This window comes from Netta rufina, assembly GCF_964035555.1.
Source record: "Netta rufina genome assembly, chromosome: 2".
NCBI lineage: Eukaryota > Metazoa > Chordata > Aves > Anseriformes > Anatidae > Netta > Netta rufina.
Window position 1 is genome coordinate 65,307,755 of NC_140124.1, and position 22,328 is coordinate 65,330,082.

At 37.7% G+C, this 22,328-nt stretch overlaps 1 protein-coding gene across 2 annotated transcripts in view; it reads right to left on the minus strand.

Annotated features, from left to right (window-relative positions):
* Positions 1-22,328, minus strand: part of GLB1 (galactosidase beta 1) — a 53,332-nt gene that overhangs the window by 13,426 nt on the left and 17,578 nt on the right. For both annotated transcript variants that reach the window (XM_084282619.1, XM_084282620.1), the window contains 12 exons: positions 18,079-18,229; positions 17,706-17,766; positions 16,577-16,671; positions 15,121-15,301; positions 14,127-14,185; positions 13,112-13,233; positions 12,967-13,007; positions 12,371-12,483; positions 8,854-8,928; positions 3,605-3,694; positions 1,654-1,767; positions 412-543 (listed from right to left, as the gene is read on the minus strand). In XM_084282619.1, the coding sequence (XP_084138745.1) occupies positions 412-543; positions 1,654-1,767; positions 3,605-3,694; positions 8,854-8,928; positions 12,371-12,483; positions 12,967-13,007; positions 13,112-13,233; positions 14,127-14,185; positions 15,121-15,301; positions 16,577-16,671; positions 17,706-17,766; positions 18,079-18,229 (1,234 nt within the window). The remainder of the gene's footprint in view (positions 1-411; positions 544-1,653; positions 1,768-3,604; positions 3,695-8,853; positions 8,929-12,370; positions 12,484-12,966; positions 13,008-13,111; positions 13,234-14,126; positions 14,186-15,120; positions 15,302-16,576; positions 16,672-17,705; positions 17,767-18,078; positions 18,230-22,328) is intronic.

The window sequence follows — 22,328 nt, forward strand, 5'->3', positions numbered from 1 at the left end:
AATAGGACATGGCAAGAGGTATAGAGGTATAAAAGTAAATATACACAAATACACACAGAAGCACTACCCCAGGAGTCACAAGCCCCAAAATATGACCAAGATTAGACTGATTTCCAGCCTATTTTTGAATTTATCCAAATAGTTTTGCATATCTTAAAATTTTAGCTACAGATTCAACTCAACCTGAAAGTCTTGTGGGTGACACTTTGTCTAACAACACATGTGAACCAACAAAAAAAATGTCTAAGTTCTTTATTCCACTTTGATATCTGTGACCAGAAAACTCACATGAAAACTAGTGAGGAGTTATATTTTGAGGTAAAATTACACCTGTGTAATCCTGATCCTTTTGCTGTTTCTAACCCATGTTTTATAACCCATAAAAACATTATCCAGTTAGATTCTACTTACCTTGAAGTCATTATTGTATCTACCATAGTTGACTCGGCCCATATTCTCTACCAAGATATCCATATTTGCTCCAGCCTTCCCAGTTATATTTATCATTAGTGATTTATCCCTTTCAAGGATGCCTTGAAGAACCTATATGAATTACATCGGAAGAAGAAAAAAAATGTTGAACCAACAAAACTCCATCATTTGTCTCTTCAAATTACATGAAGATAAAGTAGAGAAAGGAAACAAACAACCAAAAGTAAAGTATATATTTTCCTTTCCTCCTCTTGTATGCAAACACATACATACACAATCACACAAAAAGCAGGTTTGTCAGTATTTCTATTCCAGTACATCTAATGGATGTACTACTAGGCGCATCAGCTGTATTCATCTAGCTGACGACATCTCTTTACTTAGTTAAATTAACTAAATCAACTTTTAGAATTCTAGTAGCTTTTGATTCACAAAAAGTTCACAGATTTAACCTGGTGACTAAAAAGATTTTGCAAGTGTCAGAGATTAAAAGATTATTCATCTTCCATTTAAACTCACATCAATATTTAGCTTTATTTGTTCTCATTCTAACAACATTAGGAAAGAAGAACTTGACATGGTCATAATGGTGACGAGAATCAGCACTGATCACAAAACAATTAAAAAATGGACTATCAAAGTCCATGAATTACTATTAATTCTTATTAAGCAAGAACAAAACACTATTTAAGGAAAGAAAGGCAAAGTTTATATCCTGTACAATATACTTTTTTTTTTTTTTAATAAAACTCGTGATCAGAAGCCAGATTCATAATGTAAGATGTATGCTAGGGCTTCTACTCCCCCCAGATCCCTTCCCCTCTCCAAGGGGGGAAAAAAAAAAAGTAAAACATCCTTAAAAACACTGTAGATAGACATTAAGTGTATATATCATTACTGCAGTTCAAAAGCCTGAAAGTAAGCCCTCTTCTTCTATCTTCTAGCTATTTTTTCAATGAAGTCATGAAATCTATATAAACATTCACATCCCAAATGTGGAAACAATTACACTTTCCTTAGAGGAGACAGATAAATACTCATATTTCCTGAAATATTAGGAACATTTAGTATGAATCTACAGTATACTTCTTTCATCTTATTAAATAATTTTATTTAATAAATTTGTGTTAAGATGTAGAAAAGAGAAAAAAGGCAGATTGTATTCATCTATCTCATGTAGGCCACTCGTGGCAAAAATATATGCCAGCAAACAATGTTTACCCCATCCACGGAGACATAAGCACGATCATGGACTCCATTTAAAGGTGAAGACAGTTGTGTTGGCTCAGTACAGTTTTTTGGAAGCTTAGTTCTGTATAGTACGAACCCAAAATACTAAGAAAAGAAAGAAAAATCCCCAGATTAATGAACCTAGTTATTCTGTAGCTTCAATTCAGGTCAAGAATTAGACATATCCCACATTCCTGCCTACACACTCAGATTGAAACATCAACTTTCATTCACTTCAGATAGCATCTATCAGAGATACCAGCTTCAGATTAGAGTTCACTTTGACCTTTAAGCTATGGGTATAAATTCCAGTTTCCATTTTTTTTTAACTTGTTTCTTCAGTACATTTACATAACTTTAAAAGACAAGGGTCTTGGCTGCAAAGGCATTTCCTCAATAAAAATGGAAGTTAATGACTGACAGCATCATTTCTTCATTAAAATTGATCAAAATATTTGGAAAATCCCTTCATAACTGATTTTGTATAAGAAATTTCAAAGTGCACTTGTCAACTGACATATTCATCAGTTCGATATTGTTTATTTCACAAATTATCTGCTTTACATCAGGAACATTTCAGAGTATTTTTTCATCGAGTTCCCCATCAGTAAAGAAAAAAGTATCAGTTGTTAGATATTTTTTCTCAGCACAAAAGTGAAACAAATTAAAACCAAGAAACAATCGCATTGTCAGTAGCCACAAAACCATTTATCTGGATTAGAGTATGACAGGAAGAAGAGAGAGTAAACCATTTCCAATCCACCATAATTACTACAACTACATTACATTTGTAACAAGGTGCCCAGAAAAATGAGAAAAAAAGAAAATAAGTGGACAGAACCTATGCAGCACCACTGGCTGCCCTCTCAGCTGTTTTCCTAAATAGGGTACTAACAGTGGGAAGGGCAGAGGATGAGAGAAGAGCCAACATCCAGCTAATATGTCCTACTAGCTGCAGTTTCTCTCACACCTCTCTCTATTAATGGCTTGGAAGGGAAAAATACAAGCTTTGAATCTTTACTTGACTAATGCCTTAGAAAATGTCATAGCCATCTGCTGAACTGCATACTCTCCCTTTTCTCCCTCCCACAGCTACCATCATCATCACATTCTCTCCACTTTTTATTACAGCTGCAGGCAGGCAATCAGCACTGATACTCCACTCTGTTAAATTCAGCACAGAAGTGATCAGGGAGCCATAAACCCTTAGTGGAAAAACAGAGTCACTCAGCAGCAAGGGAAAGATCTTTTACTCTGAGGAAGTCATCAAAATTGACAGGGAAACTGATGCAGCGAGACACAGAACAGAGGAGAGAATGGGAGTCAGCAGAAGCCACAGAAAAATTAAAAAAAAAATCCTATCTCAGATAGTAGGGTGAATGCCTTTGGCAGGGGGTTGCAATTCCACAGGTTGTTCCTTTATCACATTCCCTTGACCCACCATGCTTTTACTAAAAGAAAAAGATTAAAAATAAGTAGGGGGCCCACAAGTGTCAAATGGACTATATTTAACAACTCCAGGCTCCCTGACCGGCATGAAGAAAGCAGTGCTTCAGCCATTGTTTTCATTCTGATAGAGGAAATGAGAGGAAAATGAGGAAAAAAAGGAAAAAAATACTGAAGAAAAAGGTCGTACAAGGTAAAAAAAAAATAAAATAAAAATCTCATAAACATGAAAATCAGTACTTCAGGGAGAAGACAGATAAAGGAGAAAGCTGGGATACCAGATATATATCTACATTCATGAAAAGAGGAAAACCTTAGAGCAGTGACAAATATGGAGAGGTCTCCTGTTCAAAAATCCTGAACACCTTTAAAACACTATTACTTCCTGTGCTGAGGTAAGGTATAAGACACTGGACATACAGGAGCCATTCCACAGAGGGTTGTTCAGCTAAATTTGACAAAATGGCTGCAAATTACCTACCAAAGGAATCCTTACCTGCTTTATCTGAACAAAGGTTAGTGGGTAAGTGCTTTTCACTGGTCCAGCAGGTGACAGCCTGTCAAGAAACTCCACCACAGTGCCCACCTGCAGCACATAAAAAGCAGATACATGAATGTCAATGAAATTCAATCTAAAGATAACACCTTGCCAGATAGCTACATCTCTCCAATAGGAAAGCAAAGAAATCCTAAGTCCTTACATCACCTTTACAGGCACATTAATAATACAATACAGTACACAGAACAGATGAAATCTGAAAAAAAAAAAAACAATGTACAAAAGAATGTTTTAAAAATCCAGGCCCTTTAAATTTTCTATGCTTTTGTAAAAGTGACTCATTATTTAATGAGAACTAACCCATAAGTTTCTCCGTAACATTCTATAGGCAAACACTATAGCTCTGGACAACTAACAAAAAACAACTACATTATTGAATTTTTACTCCATTATACATTAAACTAAGGAAAGTAGTGATTTCCAGCGACTTACTCTAGAATTATTCTGAGATAATTAGAAATAGAATTTGCTTCCATCAATAGTTATCCATGCTGAATTTACTCTATTTAGTCTTAAATGATTTTAGAAACCCTAAAGCTGTAATTTAGTGTCATACATGAGTAGATGGACTGATTTTAGTGAGACTGGCAGCAAGGTATAGGCTAGTCACATGGTTAAATACCTTGCTGAATAAGGATTTATGTACAATTACATTGCCTTTTGTTGCCATCTGCAATTTCCTTTCGTGATTAGTTTTCTACTCATCTACAATTCTTTCTCAAAGTCCACTATTAATGTGATATGTTAGTCAAGATGCACACAACATGCCTAGTATCTTACAAACTCAAAAAGTAATTTGTATTCATGTTTCAAACAAGATCTCAGTCTGTTTCACCATAAGTATTGTCACTTTTCAGTGTTAATTACAGATCAAGCATTCAAAGCATTTCCCAAATGCAGATTTGCTTTCAATTACTTATAAAATAACAACAACAACATTAAAAAACAAAACAACAACAACAAAAAAAACAAACAGGCATTTAAAATAGTGAAAAACTGAATATTCTACAAACTTCTTAGGTTACTTCAATAACAGAACTATTAAATTTTTGCACAGGACATATGAAAATAAGCACTGGTGAAATATTAAAATATACACTATTTTGTGTAAAATCCTTCAATAAGCAACAGAAGTCATCCTGAATCACCTGTGGACATGAAATTATTTCTTCAGTATATGCACATAGATCTAAATGGACTTTTTTAGTGAACTTGTCTCAGCTTTAATGAGGAGCAAGAAAGCAGGAGGCAGTCATAAGCACATGAAGAATAATAGTGTAATGCCATCACTTCCTGGACATTGGATCTCCTTCACTAGTCCGTAGCTAAGCACCTTCACTGTGGCAAAAGACTGTCAGACAAATGATAGCTTCCAAATTTTTGATGAAAGTAGCTTGCTTCTCCGTTTTCATCTTAAGAACTTTACTTAAAATAACAATTGGTTTTCAAAGAGTAAAATTCCCCAAATGCTCAGCATCTGCAATGTTAAACTGTAATGCGGGACCCAGTAGGCCACAGGAGATTGAATCGCTGGCATCTCTGCAGAGATGGTTATCTTTGCAGAGACACTGACAGAACTGATAAGATAGAACTGAGCAAAAACCCTACAAATGTTCATAGTCTAGGCCCCAGGCAGACAACGAAATTAAAAATGAACATAAGTGATGTTAACTTGCACATAGTCACCTGAATGACCTACTAACTGGCAATGAGTGCTGCTTTGTGCCTTACTGAACTAAGTATTAGCTTGTTAAGGTGTCTGTCTCACTTTCTTTTAAGATCCTGCTATCAAGGGGGCTTCTGGTTTTCACATAGGTAGACCACATATGATTCATTTACATACTGGCTTGGTAGAAAGTCATTTCTTTGCAACTTTAATGGACTATTTTTCTTCACTTTATCACTCTTAAGTGTTCTGTACAGAAAAAAAAGCAAGATCTGGTTTTGCTGCAGGTTCTTAATGATTGCTACTTAGTGGATAATCAGTATCACAACAGAAATAGTAAATTAAAAAAAATTACACTGTCAAGAATTTTTAAAAACAACCTGTAAAAACAAAATACAAAAACCCCACCAACAGATGACTAACAAATGACAGTAACACTTTTGGAACCTCCAGAGGAAGGTCTTCAAAGTGAAAGATTAAATATGAAAAAAATGAAATAGCTCCAACCAGCAGCATCCTGTTTGCTTAACCCATTTCTACCCTGCAACTCTGCCCCCAGCTCAAACATCTCTGCTGCTTGCTATCCTATTTGCTATTGCCTGAGCTCCCCACAGTCTAGTAACCATGTACAACTCCAGAACCTACCAGTTAGCAGGCTGCACTGCTGGGGCAGGCATTTCCTTGTAACCAAGCACTCCTTATTGCCCACCAAATGGTGACCAGAAACAACCACCTGCTCACAAGCCTGCACTGCCACCAGGCACACTGCAGGTCATAGAATCATAGAATCACAGAATATCCTGAGTTGGAAGGGACCCATAAGGATCATCTAGTCCAACTCCTGGCACCACACAGGTCTACCCAAAATTTTAGACCATGTGACTAACAGCACGGTCCAATCGCTTCTTAAATTCAGATATGCTTGGTGCAGTGACTATTTCACTGGGGAGCCTGTTTCAGTGTGCAACACAACCCTCTCAGTGAAGAACCTCTTCCTGATGTCTAGCCTAAACCTCCCCTGCCTCAGCTTAACTATGACTCATTAATTTGCCTACAGAGAGAATGCTCCCCATGTTCTGGGTCTTAAACCCCATCTTCTTGCTCACATTTCTTGAGCACATCTACTGCCATTCTACCTTTGCCTGCACTCATTCCCCACCTTCAACACTTCTTTTCCACCTCTGCAACAAGATTTTTCCTCATTGCCTGCTTACTTTCCTCTTCCATAGCAATGTCAGCGTCCCCAGACATCTCTTAATGGATTTTATTACCTCCAGAATCATTCTTTAAAATCATTCAGTAGCTCTGGATGAACATCTGCCTGATCAGGGAATGGCAAAGCTCAAAAAAGCAGTTAGATGAGTATGGGCAAAGATCTCTTTTCCTCAAGTACATGTCTTAAGCAGCTGATCAGGTACTGAATTGTCACAGAGTATCTGGTGGAAAAATTTAGAGAGCAACCTCCTCTGGTTTCACGAGTCTCCGTTCCCTCTTCCTTTCTGCAAAAGGGTCACAGGAGGTGGTTCACAGCAGTGGATTTGACCCTTTGCATAGCAGACTAACTGCTGAACCCCTACTGCACAACGAAACTTTCACATAGTGCCTATTATAGCACTGTCACAACGATACAGCAGGAAAGATTACTATTATAGAATCATAGAATATTTTGATTTGGAAAGGACACCCAAACACCATGAATATTTTGAATATTCCCCCTCTGACACATTCAAGCTTCTTCAAACAACAAGGTGTGTCGGACCTTGTCACAGCAGTGTGAGAATGCATCACGGAGTTGAGAGGACAGCTTTGACCAAGACAGTACAAACCCTCTGTGATTTGAGGTTTGTTCCATGTTGCAGTTTAACCAAACAGAGCAGTAAACAGCAGCTGCAGTTAAACAGTGGGTTTGCAGAGCAGAAAACAGCTTTCATCCCATTACACAATTCTAGAAGCTTTTGGTACAGATGGCAACATATGCACAGGCAATGATAGGAACCTCACACCTGTGAGTTTAGACATGCCATCTTGCTTCCTAGGACTGGTGGGAACAGAGTAACACACTACTCCTCAAACAATGAGGAAGTGTAGTAGGTGACAGGGCTTCCAGTGATAGCCAGGTCAAAGCTGTGATATTTGAGCAAGTCATTTGTCCCAGCTTCTCCTTTTTAAAGCAGGTTTCTGACCCAGCTGCCCTGCAGCTTTCTGTTCCTGAAGGCAGGAAAGAGAAAGTCTTTCCTGCAAAATTGGACAGCCCTATCTGAATGTCATAATCCGTGAGAAAGCAGAGAGTCAACATCTAATTGCAAGGCTCCCAAGTGTCTGCAACCCACGACAGCAGCAGAAGTGGCGGGTGCATAGATAACAGCATATAATTAGTCACTACCAAATATAAGCCAGTTCACTGAAACCTCATACGGCAATCCTGGCCTAAAAGGTCTGAAAATACTCAGAGGTAGTTGAAAATGATATAGATCTGTGTCAGCTTCACTGGTGAATCACTTTTACAAAAAAAAAAAATTATTCCTGCCCACCACTTGAGTAGGATGACTTGAAAAAGCCCGTAAAGCCTTATCACTACCAAATTTTGCAACATTTCAGCTGCAGCGCATAACAGATCAGATATATCATTGACTGAAATGTCTGTCAAATTATCAGTACAAAATAGAAATCAAAATGTTATGAAATACAGTATCCAGTACATCGACCACAGTAATCCACCATCTCAAAACAACTAGATTGCAAGCAGCAGAATGAATAAAGCCAAGTTCATACCTGTTTGTTTGTCTCTTCAATCCCCTAAACCACATTCTGCACTCACTGCAGGACACTAGTTGTCAACTATATTTCACAGAAGCATTCATAGCACTAGTTGATGGTGCTACGGACAAATCCCAGCTACTCATGTGCTGACCAGTTAACACCTCTGTTGTCAGAGGGGGATCTAACAAGGTTGGGGTCTGCACACTTTTCCCTTGACAGGAAGCCAATTTCTTTCAGTAGCTACAGATTTTCAGAGATCCTGCAAGAAACTATATTGAAAAGAGTTTCAAACGTATTGAAAGTGTTCCACACTTCAAATTTACAATTCAAAGTATTTACCTAAAAGGTACATAGATCCTACCCATTTATTCACCCTTAGAGGCATCTCTAGCTACAGAAACATACCTCTTGTGCTACCATTTCGCCAGCTACTTTACAAACAAGAGTTTTCAGACAACTATGATTCTCTTATGTTAAGAATATATTCACTTCAGTTCAGTGAAACTTCACATACATACAGAATATAGTAAAAATTATGTTATCTGAATATAAAAAGATATCTATTCATTTTCCATGAAGGGCATGATTTTTAATTCCCAAGCTCTGTTCTCTCCTTCCTGACAGTTTGTTTTCAAGGTTTTCCTTCCTATTTTGTACAGTACCTAGAGACTGCCATGATACTCTCAAACAATTTTTGCAAAGAAGCAAACATGCAGCATTACAGAAAGATATACTTTGCATATTACAGATGTTAATTTACCTTTTGCAAGTGAATCTTCCCATATGCAAATTTAGATGTTGTTGGAGGGATAATACCTTCTGGTAACTGGTTATACTAGAAAGGGAAAGAGGAAAAAATGCACATGAAACTTAAATATGAATATGTTTTAAATTAATTCTCATTTTCTACTTTACAATTTACAGAAGTAGAACTTTAGATAGAAGTAGATAATCTCACTAGTGGATTACACCTGCATCTAGCCTCAAAAGTAAGTTTAAAAAAATTCACCTTAGTTGTTCACATCTAGTAAGCTTAATTTTTTAGTAAATACTCACCTAGAGGTAACCATAAAGAAAAAACAGCAGCGTAGGTAAGGAGCTGCAAAGAATCAGTGTTCTTGGAGCCCTCCTGTGGCTACAGCTTGCATTACCATCTCCTACAGCCCCATCCCAAGTCATCCCCAAGTCAATGGGAGCTTGAGTTAATGTTTCCAAGTCTGTAGGGCAATATTTCCACCTGACCCTTCCGTCTTCCTTTAGTGGCACTTCCATAAGGGAATTATTAGCTTCGTGTGGCTTTTTTCAGTGTTATACTCCATGCACAGCATGTGCACACGTACCTGCTAATCCATTACTGCCTGGGCTCATTTCTTTTAGAATTGCTTGCAAAAAACTCACAGCCAGCAGAAAACAACTTTGCTAGCAGCTACCAGGCTGCTGGGGCACCCACCACTCCCCAGTAGCTCAGAACACTAAAATAAGGAGGCTGTAGAAAAATTCAGAATAAGACAGTCTTAATAGCTTCAAGTTGCTATCCTCACATACCATATAAGCCACAGCCAGTTTGTCAAACTGACCCATTCATTCAGTTATGCTTCACTTGCCATGGGCCCTCAGGGGACATACTGAACTGCTGCAGCCTTTACCCCATGCAGTACACCCCTCCATGCTGCCATAATCCTGGTACTGGATCCTGCATTGGCAAGCAATACATTTGACAGCCTCAGTTTATGGAATTTACCACCTCTCACCCCACCTGTACGCATCCATCTGATGCACTTCTCTCATCCCAGGTTCTGGTGCCCCCATCAGCTTTCCAGGCTGCAGAGCTCCACATCAGCTTAGACAGCAGACATGGTCCCACCTTGCCTTGGCCTGTATTCACATATTCTCCCCCACAGCCAGGCATCAACAGACCTATTTGCCAGGCTGTTTCAGAATGCTAGCCCAGCAGGAAGCTATTGCAGAAACAAAAATATGGAAGTGATTTTAAAAATAAAAAGAGTCCAGGGAGACCTGAAGCCTCAAAACCTATAGCAGCAGGCAACCATAGCCTCCCCCACAGCTCCACAAACCCATGAGCAAACCTCTGTAGCTTCCCTCTGGTGCTGGACTAGACAACTACTTGTCTACTTGTGTTTACTGCGTGCCCTATGGCTCTGGCAATAACCACCAGAGATCAGCTTACTGCATTTCTAGAGAGAGGAGGGGCAAAGGATGACCACTGCTTTCTTGGACACTTCTAAGCAGAGGCAAATATAGACAAGAACTCTCTGATATGTATCCCAGTCCCCTCCTTTCTGAGCCTACAGCCTTCTTACCTTCTTCTCATACTGTCCCCTTCTCCCTTTCCTCCCACTATTTGTTCCTTGCTTTATGCCTACTCTTCCTATATATTATTACAATTACTAAAGGGACACTTTCAAGTTAAAATCAAAGTTTTTTCATGAAGTATAATTTGCTGGGCTTAGACGTGGTATATCCAGCACAAAACTCATGCTCTAAAGCTTGCCTCTGCACCAAGACAACTTTTTGTTTAGTTATTTTATTTTTTTAAACAAATAACTGCAGTATAATTCCCAATGCCCTCATGCCAAATCTCAATTATGAACTGATGAAAGCCTGACTGATATTTCTGGTAACAGGTTTACCTCTTCCTCTCTGTACTTGAAAATAATCAAAACAGTCTTCTTAAAAAAAAACTGTATTCACCCAAGACAAGAAATCATAAGTAGAAAATTACAGCCCAAATGGTAAAAAATAGAAAATGCTGCAGCAATTGAAATAGTGGGTTTTTTTTAGATTGAAAGCCTTCTTTATTACATTTACTACCCAAAAGAAACAGTTAAGGAAGATTCAAGTGAGCTAGTCTTGTAGCACTACTAACATTCTGAATGCAGTGATTAGTTACAGGCAACTTCATTTTCTTTTGTCAGCTTCACCTCAAACTACAGAGTTAATAGACTATTTATTATGGGTTGAGAAGCCACAGCAGAGACAGGAAAGCTTCACCAAGATCCTATGGATATTGAAGGCTAAAAGATAAAGAAACCACACCAAAAAAAGCTGTACCATGACCCAACACACCTTAGTTTACGCTGAACGCTTCGGATCTTATCAAAGCTATCTCATTGCACTAGAACACTACTTAAATTTTTGATAGGGATCTTGCCTTGCAGAAAACAACTCAAAAACAGGAAGTTTGGGAATTCTTCTCTTGAGAAAAGCTGCCTCAAGACACTATGTTCCCCTTGAAAGGATCTCAAAATTACCCCATGAATGGAAAGCTTAGGGATAATGGAGACATGGTAGAAAATACTCCACAGCAGGCCTTCTACAGGTGGGGAGATAAAGGTATGCTTTACCCTAGAAACAGTGTAACAATTTCAGGAGACCTACTCCCATCAAAAGGGTATCTCCTAGTGCACATGAATGTTTTTGACATGCAAAAGGGCAAAAAGTATAAGAGTTAGCCTTGAGATTCCCAGGGACTTTTTTTAAGCCTTATCTGAACAGTGTCGAATGCAAGCCTCTTCAAAATCCAGATAGAATTTCCATATTTCACTTCAAACGCCAGTTTGTAGAAATACCACCCACTTCAAAGCATTTTTACAGCAAAGTCGGTACCACCCATAATCTACCATTTGTGGCATCACAAAAGCACGATGTTTTCATTTGGATAAGCATGCTCCTTCTTATAGAGACGCAGAAACATAACATGAAGCATGACAGGCAGCCAAAGATCAAAACTGCAGCACTACAGAAAACTGCAGCACTATAAAAGCTGACACCAAGTGACCAGCCTGAGCTGAATAACTGATCAATCCTGCAAGGGAAAAGCCCTGCTCAGTCCTCCTCCATCTCTACTCTCAGACATATGCTTCCTGTGTCCCTCTGCTCCCCTTCCACCAGCACTGGTTCTCATCTGATCAAGTAAGGCAATTCAGCTTACTGACCTCAAATTGAAAGAATACAAACCCAGCAATAAAGCAGAGTTGAATCATCTCAGTGTCAGACTTGCAACTGGATCCCTTCCTCTGAAAAGGAGGGAGCCTTTGGGACAGTAGGGAAAACCAGAGAGGTGCAAGATCTCCCCCACTCCTTTTTTTTAAACAGCAAACAGTTGAGATGGCCTAACCACCTTATGCCAATTTACTTCCTTTACCTACAGAGAACAGTAAATCCAGAAGCAAATGAAAACAACACAAGAGCAAGTGTTTGCAGTACACCCAGAATGTTTCAAAGAACCACTCTAAGCATAACCTTGGAACACTCACCATACCAATGACTTCCCTCAAGGCAAAATATTTTTCAGTCAGATCCCCTGCTTCACTCAGTGGAGCATCATAGTCATAACTAGTGGGCTGTGGCATATAAGGCATATTAGCACCTAAGAGAGGTGGGTAAAAAAGCAATAAAAATGGTGAAAAAGTTGTGGTTGTCGTTGTTTTCTCTCTCCAAGGGGTTCAACTTTCAGAATTCTCTCAAGTCACAACCAGACTGTACCACATTTTTAGATTCAAAGTAGACTTTGGCACTTGGGATTCAGCATAGAGAATATATTCCCTGTGGAAGACAACATCCTTCTGAGCTCACACTACTGTGTTACACAGGCTTCAGAAATATTCTAGAGAGAAACAAATGCATCCACCTTTCAAGTGTTTCACAGTATTGAGTAAAGCAGAAGTACCCTTTGCAAAGGTAAATACCATGCCAGTTTATTAGAACATGCTGGCAACAGACAGAGAACTGCTAATGCAGCCATCTTTTGCCACGTGCAAGCAGGCATAGCTTATTCTTTTACAGAATATGTTACTATCTAACACATAAGCAGTTCCCCTATATCACCAGAATCATTTAAATTATTTCTTACCATTCCAATAGGCAAAGTTAGTTCCACCTATAAACATGTACCTAAAAACAAACAAACAAAAAAAAGCCATCCAATTAAATCTGGTTTTGCTGAATTGGAAAAAAAAATCTTCCCCCAAATTATCATCTACTGAACACACACTTACAGGTTAACATTAGCACCACATGCCAGGATTTCATTAAGTGTTTTAGCTATGGTTTGTGCAGGCACAACAGAATGACGGTGCCCCCAGTGATCCAACCATCCAGTATAAAACTCAGAATTAACCTGAAAGGAGGAAGGGCAAAAAAGGAAGGGAGAACATGAAGAGGAAACAAGAACAATGTGACTTAGTTACTAATTGTAATGGAAGGAAAAAGGTACCTTGACTCATTTTAGATGTTTTTAAATTACTATAAATATAGCAGAGTATACATTAAAATCAGTCCTTTTCAGAAGACAACTTAAAGAGAATAGAGAATCATTTAAATAATTTTATGTGTACACTTTGAAAATGATTGCTTAAGTACCAGAGAGTACGTATTTCCTTAGAACCCATCAAACTGAACATGTTGACGCTAAATGCTAAGCTTAGATGTTTGGCACAAAAAATAAATGATGGAAGGAATACGTCCTCTTTAGATTAATATATGTAGACCAGATATAACGTAAAATAAATCTTTCAAACACTGAAACTCTGTTCTAAATAATTTCACAGCACAAAGATAAGCTTGTACCCTCACAGTCCTTCTACCTTTGTGAAAATGTCTTCCAGTGATCTCACATCCCATTATAGCTTGTGTAGAAACTCTAGGGTAGCTGAAAACAGGAAGCAACTTTTAACCTGCCCTTTTAATTTGTCTTTTAACTTCCACCCACACATGTAGCTGACTAACTCACATCTAATCATACTTACTGTTTCCGCTGCTTTGTAAACATTTGTCTTAGCAAGGAAAAATACTGAAAATTAGTATCTTCTAAGACTGTACTAATATTTGCAGAACAGCAGTTAATGTGGATTTGACCTACACACAGAAAAGCTCTTCAGTTCAGTTTTCTGACTGACATGGAAATGACATCTTTGTAATTATGTCCTTAAGAAACTGTCCACTGTTGCCAACTTCTCTATTATTAGCCACTAAGATTAGGAATGATAAAAGAATTTAAGTGAAAAGACATACCAAAGGGCCTGTAGGTTCACTGCTCCTTTGAGCTAGGAATGCTGCTGTGACATTGCCACCTATTAACAGACGGAAGTAAAATTGAGTTGCTACATCCATGACTTTTGCAGTCCCCATTTTACTGAAATAGGTTTCTCATCTCCCTTCCAACACCTAGCAAAAAGAGAGACAAGAACCTTACTTCAGAAAATACAGGAATCTATACACTTGATTCTAGTGCTCAAGTTGCAGAACTTAGTTAAAATATATACATAAATGCATACATGATGAGGCCCTGGGCAACCTGATCTAGCAGGTGGCATCCCTACCCATGACAGGGGGTTGGAACTTTAAGGTCCCTTCCAAACCCAGCTATTCTATCGTATCATCTATGACATATGCAAGCATGCACACACATCTCTGCTTTTAAGACACATCCTCTGAAAACCCAACTCTTCTCAGAAATGACATCCTGACAACATAAAACTGACGTGACAGAATTACTACTCAGACATTGGAAACTATACGCCTGGGCTTGTGGAAGCAAGATGATGGGAAAGAACAAAAGCTAGGCAGTCTGTAAAGAGGAGTTTCACCTCTGAGCAACCATACAGGCTCAAGCACAGGGACTTGAAATTACTTCCATGATCAGCTCATCATCTCATAAATGATATACATGAAGGAGTTTCAATCAAATAAATTTCAATCCATTTATAAGAAAATGGATTCCTATTAGATATTATCTTTGACTGTAGAGAGAATAATGCATATTAGAAGCTACAAGACAAAAAAGAAAAAAATTATCTTGGGGTTTGTTTCTTGTGCCTTAAGCCTATTTTGTCAAGTCTGTGCAGTATATGAATGTCCACAGCATTTGCTCTCCTGTTCTATCAAACAGGCACACACTATGAACACACTATGGTTGCCTGGCCATTCTTCAGGCCTGTATCACTGTAAATTACAGCAGTGTGCACATTTCTGATTAATTTTTTGGTAACAAACAGCTGTCTCCAACCTGGAGCAAAGTCCACTGTTGCGTAAAAACCCTGAAGAGCTCCACATCTCAAGTAAAGCTGGCTTGCACCATCAGTTGTGAACAGTACCACCTCATCCCCAAGATGCTGGCGAAAGAGCTTCTGAAGGAAACGTAGATAATCATAGTCGCAAGCAAAGTAGCTTCCATACTCATTCTCTACCTGCACAGAGAAAGCAAGTCAGTAAAGCAGTAGCCAATTTAAGTCTGCATCCAACTCCAAAAAAGGCCAAATCCACCCCTCCTCTTCCTTTGATAGCAATGCTGAAAATGCCACTTGAATTCCAGACCTGAAGAATAACAAAAGGGAATACTTGTAGGCACTCATTCATCTCACCCATATCTTACTGTGTCACTGTGTGGAGGTAATTTTCCTACAAAATCAGCTTTCAACTCCACATAAAATATCTACCCTAACTAACTACTTTGCAACAGTAATCAAAGAATAGTCCCTATTCAAAATGAAGAGCTATGACCTACTTCCCAAAGAGAGCAATAAAAGCATAGAACAGATCTTATAACATGATCAAAACTGCAGTGGAACTGGACTTCCAGAGCAGAGATATATGAATAAAGCTCTGCAACAGACTCAAAAGACTGAGGGGAAAAAGACAACCCTGCTGCTAATGAGAGGTACATATCCTGCCCCTTTCTTAAGGGGATTGCCTTTCAAGCTCCAGATCCAATGCCACACACACCTGAATGCTACTTCTGAAACTTCTGTTATAAACATCTTATTTCCAACTCAATGCTTTCACTGAATAGAGATAACACATTATTCAAGAACAATCATCTTAGAAAAAATTTTAAGAAGAGTCTCCTTCTTAAGAAGAGTCTTCAAGCAAGACAGGGAGTTTAAAATGAGAATCACAAAGCTTTTGTTAAGGCCAAAATGCTAAGAAAATGGAAAAAATCACCACTGCCTATCTAGGAGTTTAAAAGAAACTACCCACCTCGAATGCACAGCACTGTGTCCTGAAATATTTACATCTCAAGTTATGTGCTAACAACTGAAAAGCCTAAATTTTGAAACTGTTCTTGTAACAAGTTTTAGGCTTATTTCATACTGGTTTGCTTCTATCTGCAGCAAGCCCTCCTGTCAGAGGGTTTCACATAACTAATATATTTTGGCTTTATGTGAGAACTGGCATAGGAATCACATCTTAAAAACTCCACAAGTTACCTCTATTGCTTTCTGTAATTGTGAGAAGCAACTTTGACAGAGCAGACAAGTGCACTCTGAATTCTGCAGACTGTGCATTCAGTTCTTTAGGATAAGGGATTTCACTGAATCTTGCAGCTACCTGAAGCTGCTAAGGAACTTCTGTGTACATTACTACCCAATATCCATGAAACATCCAGAAGAGCAATATAAGCATCTGTGCTGATCAGGTTTATTTGATTTTCGTAAAGTGGATTTTCATAAATCCCCTTTTACCTGCACCATGATGATTGGACCTCCGTTTTGATAGAGGTGAGGCTTCATCTTTGGCAAAAGGACACTCATCCATTTCTCTACTGCTGCCAGGTAATCTGTAATACAGAAAGTATAAATGGTTCATTACTTTTCTACTTCTTTACATTTTGTTGTTGTTGTTGTTATTGTTTTATTGTATAAGGGTACTTTTTTACCAAGTAAAATGCATAAATATAAATTTCTGATACACTTAATGTATTTAGAACATCATTTAATGAACTGATGTGCTCTTACACTTGTTCAAAAGTGTCAGCTTCCAATAGAGTTTACTAAATAACAAAACATTTAAATACTGATGAACTTTGAAAATAACCAGAAAGACTTCAATGTCATCACACAAATTGTCCTAATGCATTTCAACAAATGCTACATCTGTACTACTCTTTTAAACAGATAATTTATCCCACAATGAGCAGAAGTGAAGTCAGGTACAGTATGGATCTATGTCTTTGACCCCTTATTCTCTCCCCAGTAACCACATTAATATCCTGTCTCATCTTATCTTCACACATCCTGTCCATGACCAGGTAGCACATAAGAGTGTTCTAACTAGCTCTGGAATTACATGCACACTGACCAGGCAGGAAGAACCCTGCAAAGAGGAGCCAGCTGACTGCTGAAAAATTGAAAAACTCAAAGCTGAGAGTTACCTGCCTTTTCTTCAATGGTAACAATACGTATCTCGTTACCAATTTTACAAAACTTGTTTAATAGGTTTGAAACATAACAGTTTTGAAGTTTGGTTGAAACTGATGGTTGTTTCAGAAGTTCTTCAGAAAAGGTCTGGAAATCGAGGAATGAAGAAGCAGAATGCATTATTTGTACATTCATTTTCTTAGCAAATCAACTGCTGAGAAAGCACTGGGTCTAGGATAAGAAGCATCTACAAGAACCTGAAGGACTAAGTCCTACAATTCTGTAATCACAGAAGATGCATGATTTTCAACCCTGTTTTGTTTATTCCACCTATTTATTGAACACACAATTTTTAGTAACAATCTTGAAATATGAATCACCTGGAAATAACCTCAAACAGCAAGTCAGCTTGCTGCTGAATTATATTTTTGCCAGTCCTTTCTGATGCTCTTACCTGTATCAGAAGACCTGAGAACAATAGATTCTTTCTCCAAAAGCCATGCTGGAAGACCTCCCTGGGAAAAAAAAAATCAGAACCATTTCAGTGATTGTTTTTAGGATATAAGAAGAATTCAACATGTTTTCAAAACATGTACTGAAACTGAAGATTTGTTTTACATAAGCAAGTCATAATTTCCCATGGAACAGCACAACTACTAAGCTGCATTGTAAGAAGTCACTTAGGACATGCGGGTTTAAATACGCTAAACCAAGAGTCTTGTCTAGGACACAAGTATGTTTGTCTACTTTAAGACAGAAATACTTGCATTAGATTTGCTCTAGAAACAAGATAGTTGTAACAACTTAGTTGTAACAAAAGGCTGTACCATATCCCATTCTGCACAGATGTAAGGTCCAGCTCTCAGGATCACCAGCAAGCCAGTTTCATCAGCAAGCTGCAGGAAATATTCCAGATCTCTGTCACTGGAGAAATCATACACACCCATCTGGGATTCATGGTAGTTCCATGGCACATACCTATAGAAAGAGAACATCATTTTCCATTAAGAAACTAAGACTAAACCAGAACTCCAAATAATTATTTGCACTACACACCCCAGGAATCTGTAAACCTGGTCCAAACTGGTCTTCAGATCAGTATAATACAAAAAGAATTCTAGAGTACTTCCTGTGGCAGAAGGTATTAAAATGAATAATAAAATAAGGCTTATTACTTTGCACTAAGTCTGGAGGAGTCCATAACCATCCAAGAAAACATTTTGGTACCACCATTTTGAAATCATAACATCTATTCCAAAATTTAAGTAGTTAAGAGTCAGCTGCCAGTAATATAGTGGCAGTAGATTTGCGCAGAGATGAATACTCACACAAGTGGTGGTTAGAAATAAGCTTACAGGAAGAATCATGCAGCCCTTAGCGTATTTACCACGCAGTGTACAAGGGCACACCAGCTTGGCTGGCAGGTTCATACTGTTGCCACTACATAGACCTTCAAAATGTGTAAGCCTCAAATGATACTACATCTAGGTCCTAAAAGTCTTCACTGACCCAAAGCAATGCAGGTTCTGGAAAAACAGCATGGGATGAATGGTCGTAGAAGAGGATGCGAAAGTGCTTGGAAACCTGGACAAAGTTGAGCCTCATTTCAACCAAGTAATAAAGTAATAAAACTGCCAAATAAGCAGATCAGGATTTGAGAAAACGCTTCTTCCCTATTTCCAGGACTCCAGAAACCACAACCTCAATGCAGAATATCTCCCAGAAGATAAAAATACTCTCAGCTGCAAGATAATAAAGAAATATGTTACCTAACAACTATTAGGAGTACTGTTGTATCTTATAGCCCTTGCAGAAGGGCAATAAGAGATTTGCCTTAGGAAAGTGCTAAGTGGCAGTCATAGCAGGGACGGACATTAAAATTAAGGTTGGATACAGCTTAAATAAGGATTCGAGAGAACAGGAAAACTCATTCTCCGTGCATTTACTTTCTGCACCTAGGTTCGTGACCCCTCTAACTGGACTGGTGCTGCTGCTCCATATAGTGCAGACTTGAGAAAAATTTCTAAAACCAAAACTGTGGTTAGTCAAGCAAAGAACCTCTTAAGCGACACTTTTCTTATTGTTTAGGTTTGTTTTTAGGTTCCACAGTTAATTTTGTAAGAACTACCCAAGAGGAAAAGAAAGTGCAGAAAACACAGCTTTCAACAATTAAGAAAAACAGGAACCCTCACATGAACACAATATTGAAAACACCACACTCAGAAATACATACACATGAACAAATACAAAAAAAAACAACAACAAAAAAAAAACACGCTTCAGTATATCATTAACATTAGTTAATATTTCCTCACAAATGCCAGAACCTATTTCTTTGCCAATCTAATTGTTTCCAAAGTACTAAATTAACTCACTTTTTTTTTCAGAACAAAGTAAATGTGCACAAACCACATGAAAATACATTCAACATTAATTTGGTTTTGTGCAATTTACCTAGATTTCAAGCAGCGGAGCAAGCTGATTGGTGATGTTTTAAATCAAAGTAGATTATTATTTAAAACAAATGACCAACTTACCTCAAAAAAATCTAGTACCATGGAGTATCATATTATACTTACTTTCCCTTTCAATTATACCATTATCTAGGTTATCACCATGGAATAATTTTGGTTTGCTTTCAGCTCTAATAGCTATGTTATTTTCAAAACCATTGCTTTGAAATACAAAATTCTTCTGTACTACCTATATATGCCTCATAATACTGTCTTTCTTACAAAGCAGAAAAAGAGAAGTGAGAAAATATTCTAAAAAATTACAGGCCAACCTAACTCCATGCCTAGGAAAAATGCCAGAAAAGCTACTGAATGATTTGTATCTAAAAATTAACAGTGATGTGGTAAACAAAACGGACTTGTGGAGAACAGATAAACTTAATTTCATTCTTTCAAAAGAAAGTTGGCCTAAATGATTAAGGAAAAGGAGTGATGTATCTTGACTTAGCAATGCTTTTGGTACCTGCTATCTGACGTTCCTATAAGCAAACAAGAAAAAGACAGGCTAGTTGGTATGAACATTAGCATCAAATAAAAAATAACCACAGAATAACAACAGACTTCTTTTTTTTTTTTTTAGGCGTGGTGGGCAGGGGGGGAAGAGGAATCGGATATTTGGTGGAGTATGCCAAGTCTCTTTGGTAGGTTTAACAACATCCAAAGCTTCTGTTGAAATCTGGCTGGTATAATGCAGTGTTTTGCTAAGAAGCAAAGGCAGAGCAATCTCAAGTCCATCAGCAAACATGACTAATGTTTATTATTCATTAATGAGCAACAAGGCCTGCTATCAACAAGAACTTTAGAGTTACCACTTTCTACTTCTCTCTTGCAAAGAAAAAGGCATAGACAAAAGTATAAAATGAGAAGGAAGACATAGGGCAGTGACACTAATAGGAAAAAGGAGTTGCAGTTTTTACCATAAAATACCATCTGACAATGAATCTTTGTCAACACTGCAATAGAGATAAATCTCTATCTGGGTTGAATTAACATGCCTGTTTATATAGCAACTCATTCACTGAAAAATGCTTCTAGCAGAGCTGCACCTGTTTTAGCTAAATAAAGACAAGTAGGTATTAACTTCATTACAAGTTTTGCACCAATTAAAAGACTTGTACGGAAAGACAGCAATTCTTTATACACTTTTCAGACTACCGAACAAGTTATTTATTACTGGTAAGTAAATTATAGGTTAACACAAAAGTATTCTAACTGCACTTTAACTACACCTTTTAAACTGTAATTCATGAAAATACGGGAACATTTTTAGGAGTTTATCCTAGTAACAAGCCTGAAGGTCTAAATATGCCCAATGGTGGCTGAGATGGAAACGGAAGGGATTCTCAAGCTCCCTTACACTCAGTATGGAATAAGACAGAAAATTATTCCAGAAATAGTTTTAATGCATGACCCATGCTGTCTCACAAAGACAGAAAAAAAGGCAAATTTTAGTGGAGAAGAAAGTGGAGAAAAATTTATGTGAAACGCTACAGAACAAACCGTGATATGAAAGCATCTCAGAGACTGTTTTAAAAATTGTTACTAATACATTTAAATCCCTTGATATATTTTCTACAGCTAGCTATGACCTCAAATCATTTTAGTTCAAAACTTTTAGTTTTAGCAAAATATAATTCCTATATACCATCGTAGAAATGTATCGTCAGTTCCTAATAATGTACTGCAATAGCCACAGAATTATGAATTTATAAAGGAATGTGGCATTCCTTTTTCATAACTGAAACGGTATTTTTTCATTTGAGTAATAGCACTTGCTCTCCATTTACATACAATTTCTAAGCTTTATCCTATAATCACCTTTCTCTTTAAAAGTCACAGGTTTTTCTCCTGTGTTTCAGAGATATGCCAACAGACAAAAAATACCACTTTTGCTACCATAGAGTATAGTATATTTATCTCTGTAATACCTGTGGGTTTGTTTCCACATTGTGTAAAATTAAATACTGGGTACTAATTTCATAAGTAATAAAGCAGCACTTTAAATGTACTAGTTAAATTAAACATTTTTATAGATTAAATTGTGCTTTTTTTTTTTTTTAATGAGCAGATATTCTAAACAGCAGCTCTTTCTTAGAGAAAGTTTCTAGATATTTAGTTTCTTGGTTGTTAGTCAACAAATACAGTAAAACAAATAAAATGCCCAAAATTCTTCCATAACTTTGTAAGCCTGTAAAGTAACTGCCGATTTTTGCAGAAACCTTCTCCATTTTCCAGTCCTGTAAATGCTTAGCTCCATCTAGTGGTTCATTATTGATCTCTTCCATGAAGAACAAGAGAAAGATGTTTCCAATAGTGTCTGTTTCTAGTTGGCAGATCACAGTTCAGGAGCTGAACACAAGTACATTTGGGTAGCCAGGTGCCTCTGCATGCTACCTGCGGAGATGGGGAAGGGAATTCCTAGGTGCAATACCTCTTCTTCTGAAATGTCACATCAAGCACAGCATATTTTATCCTGCTATTTGGAAGGTTTAGGACTTGATACTTTCAGCTTTGAGTAAGGTCAAGCTGCACCGATGGGCTGAGGTCAACTGCATGAAGTTCAA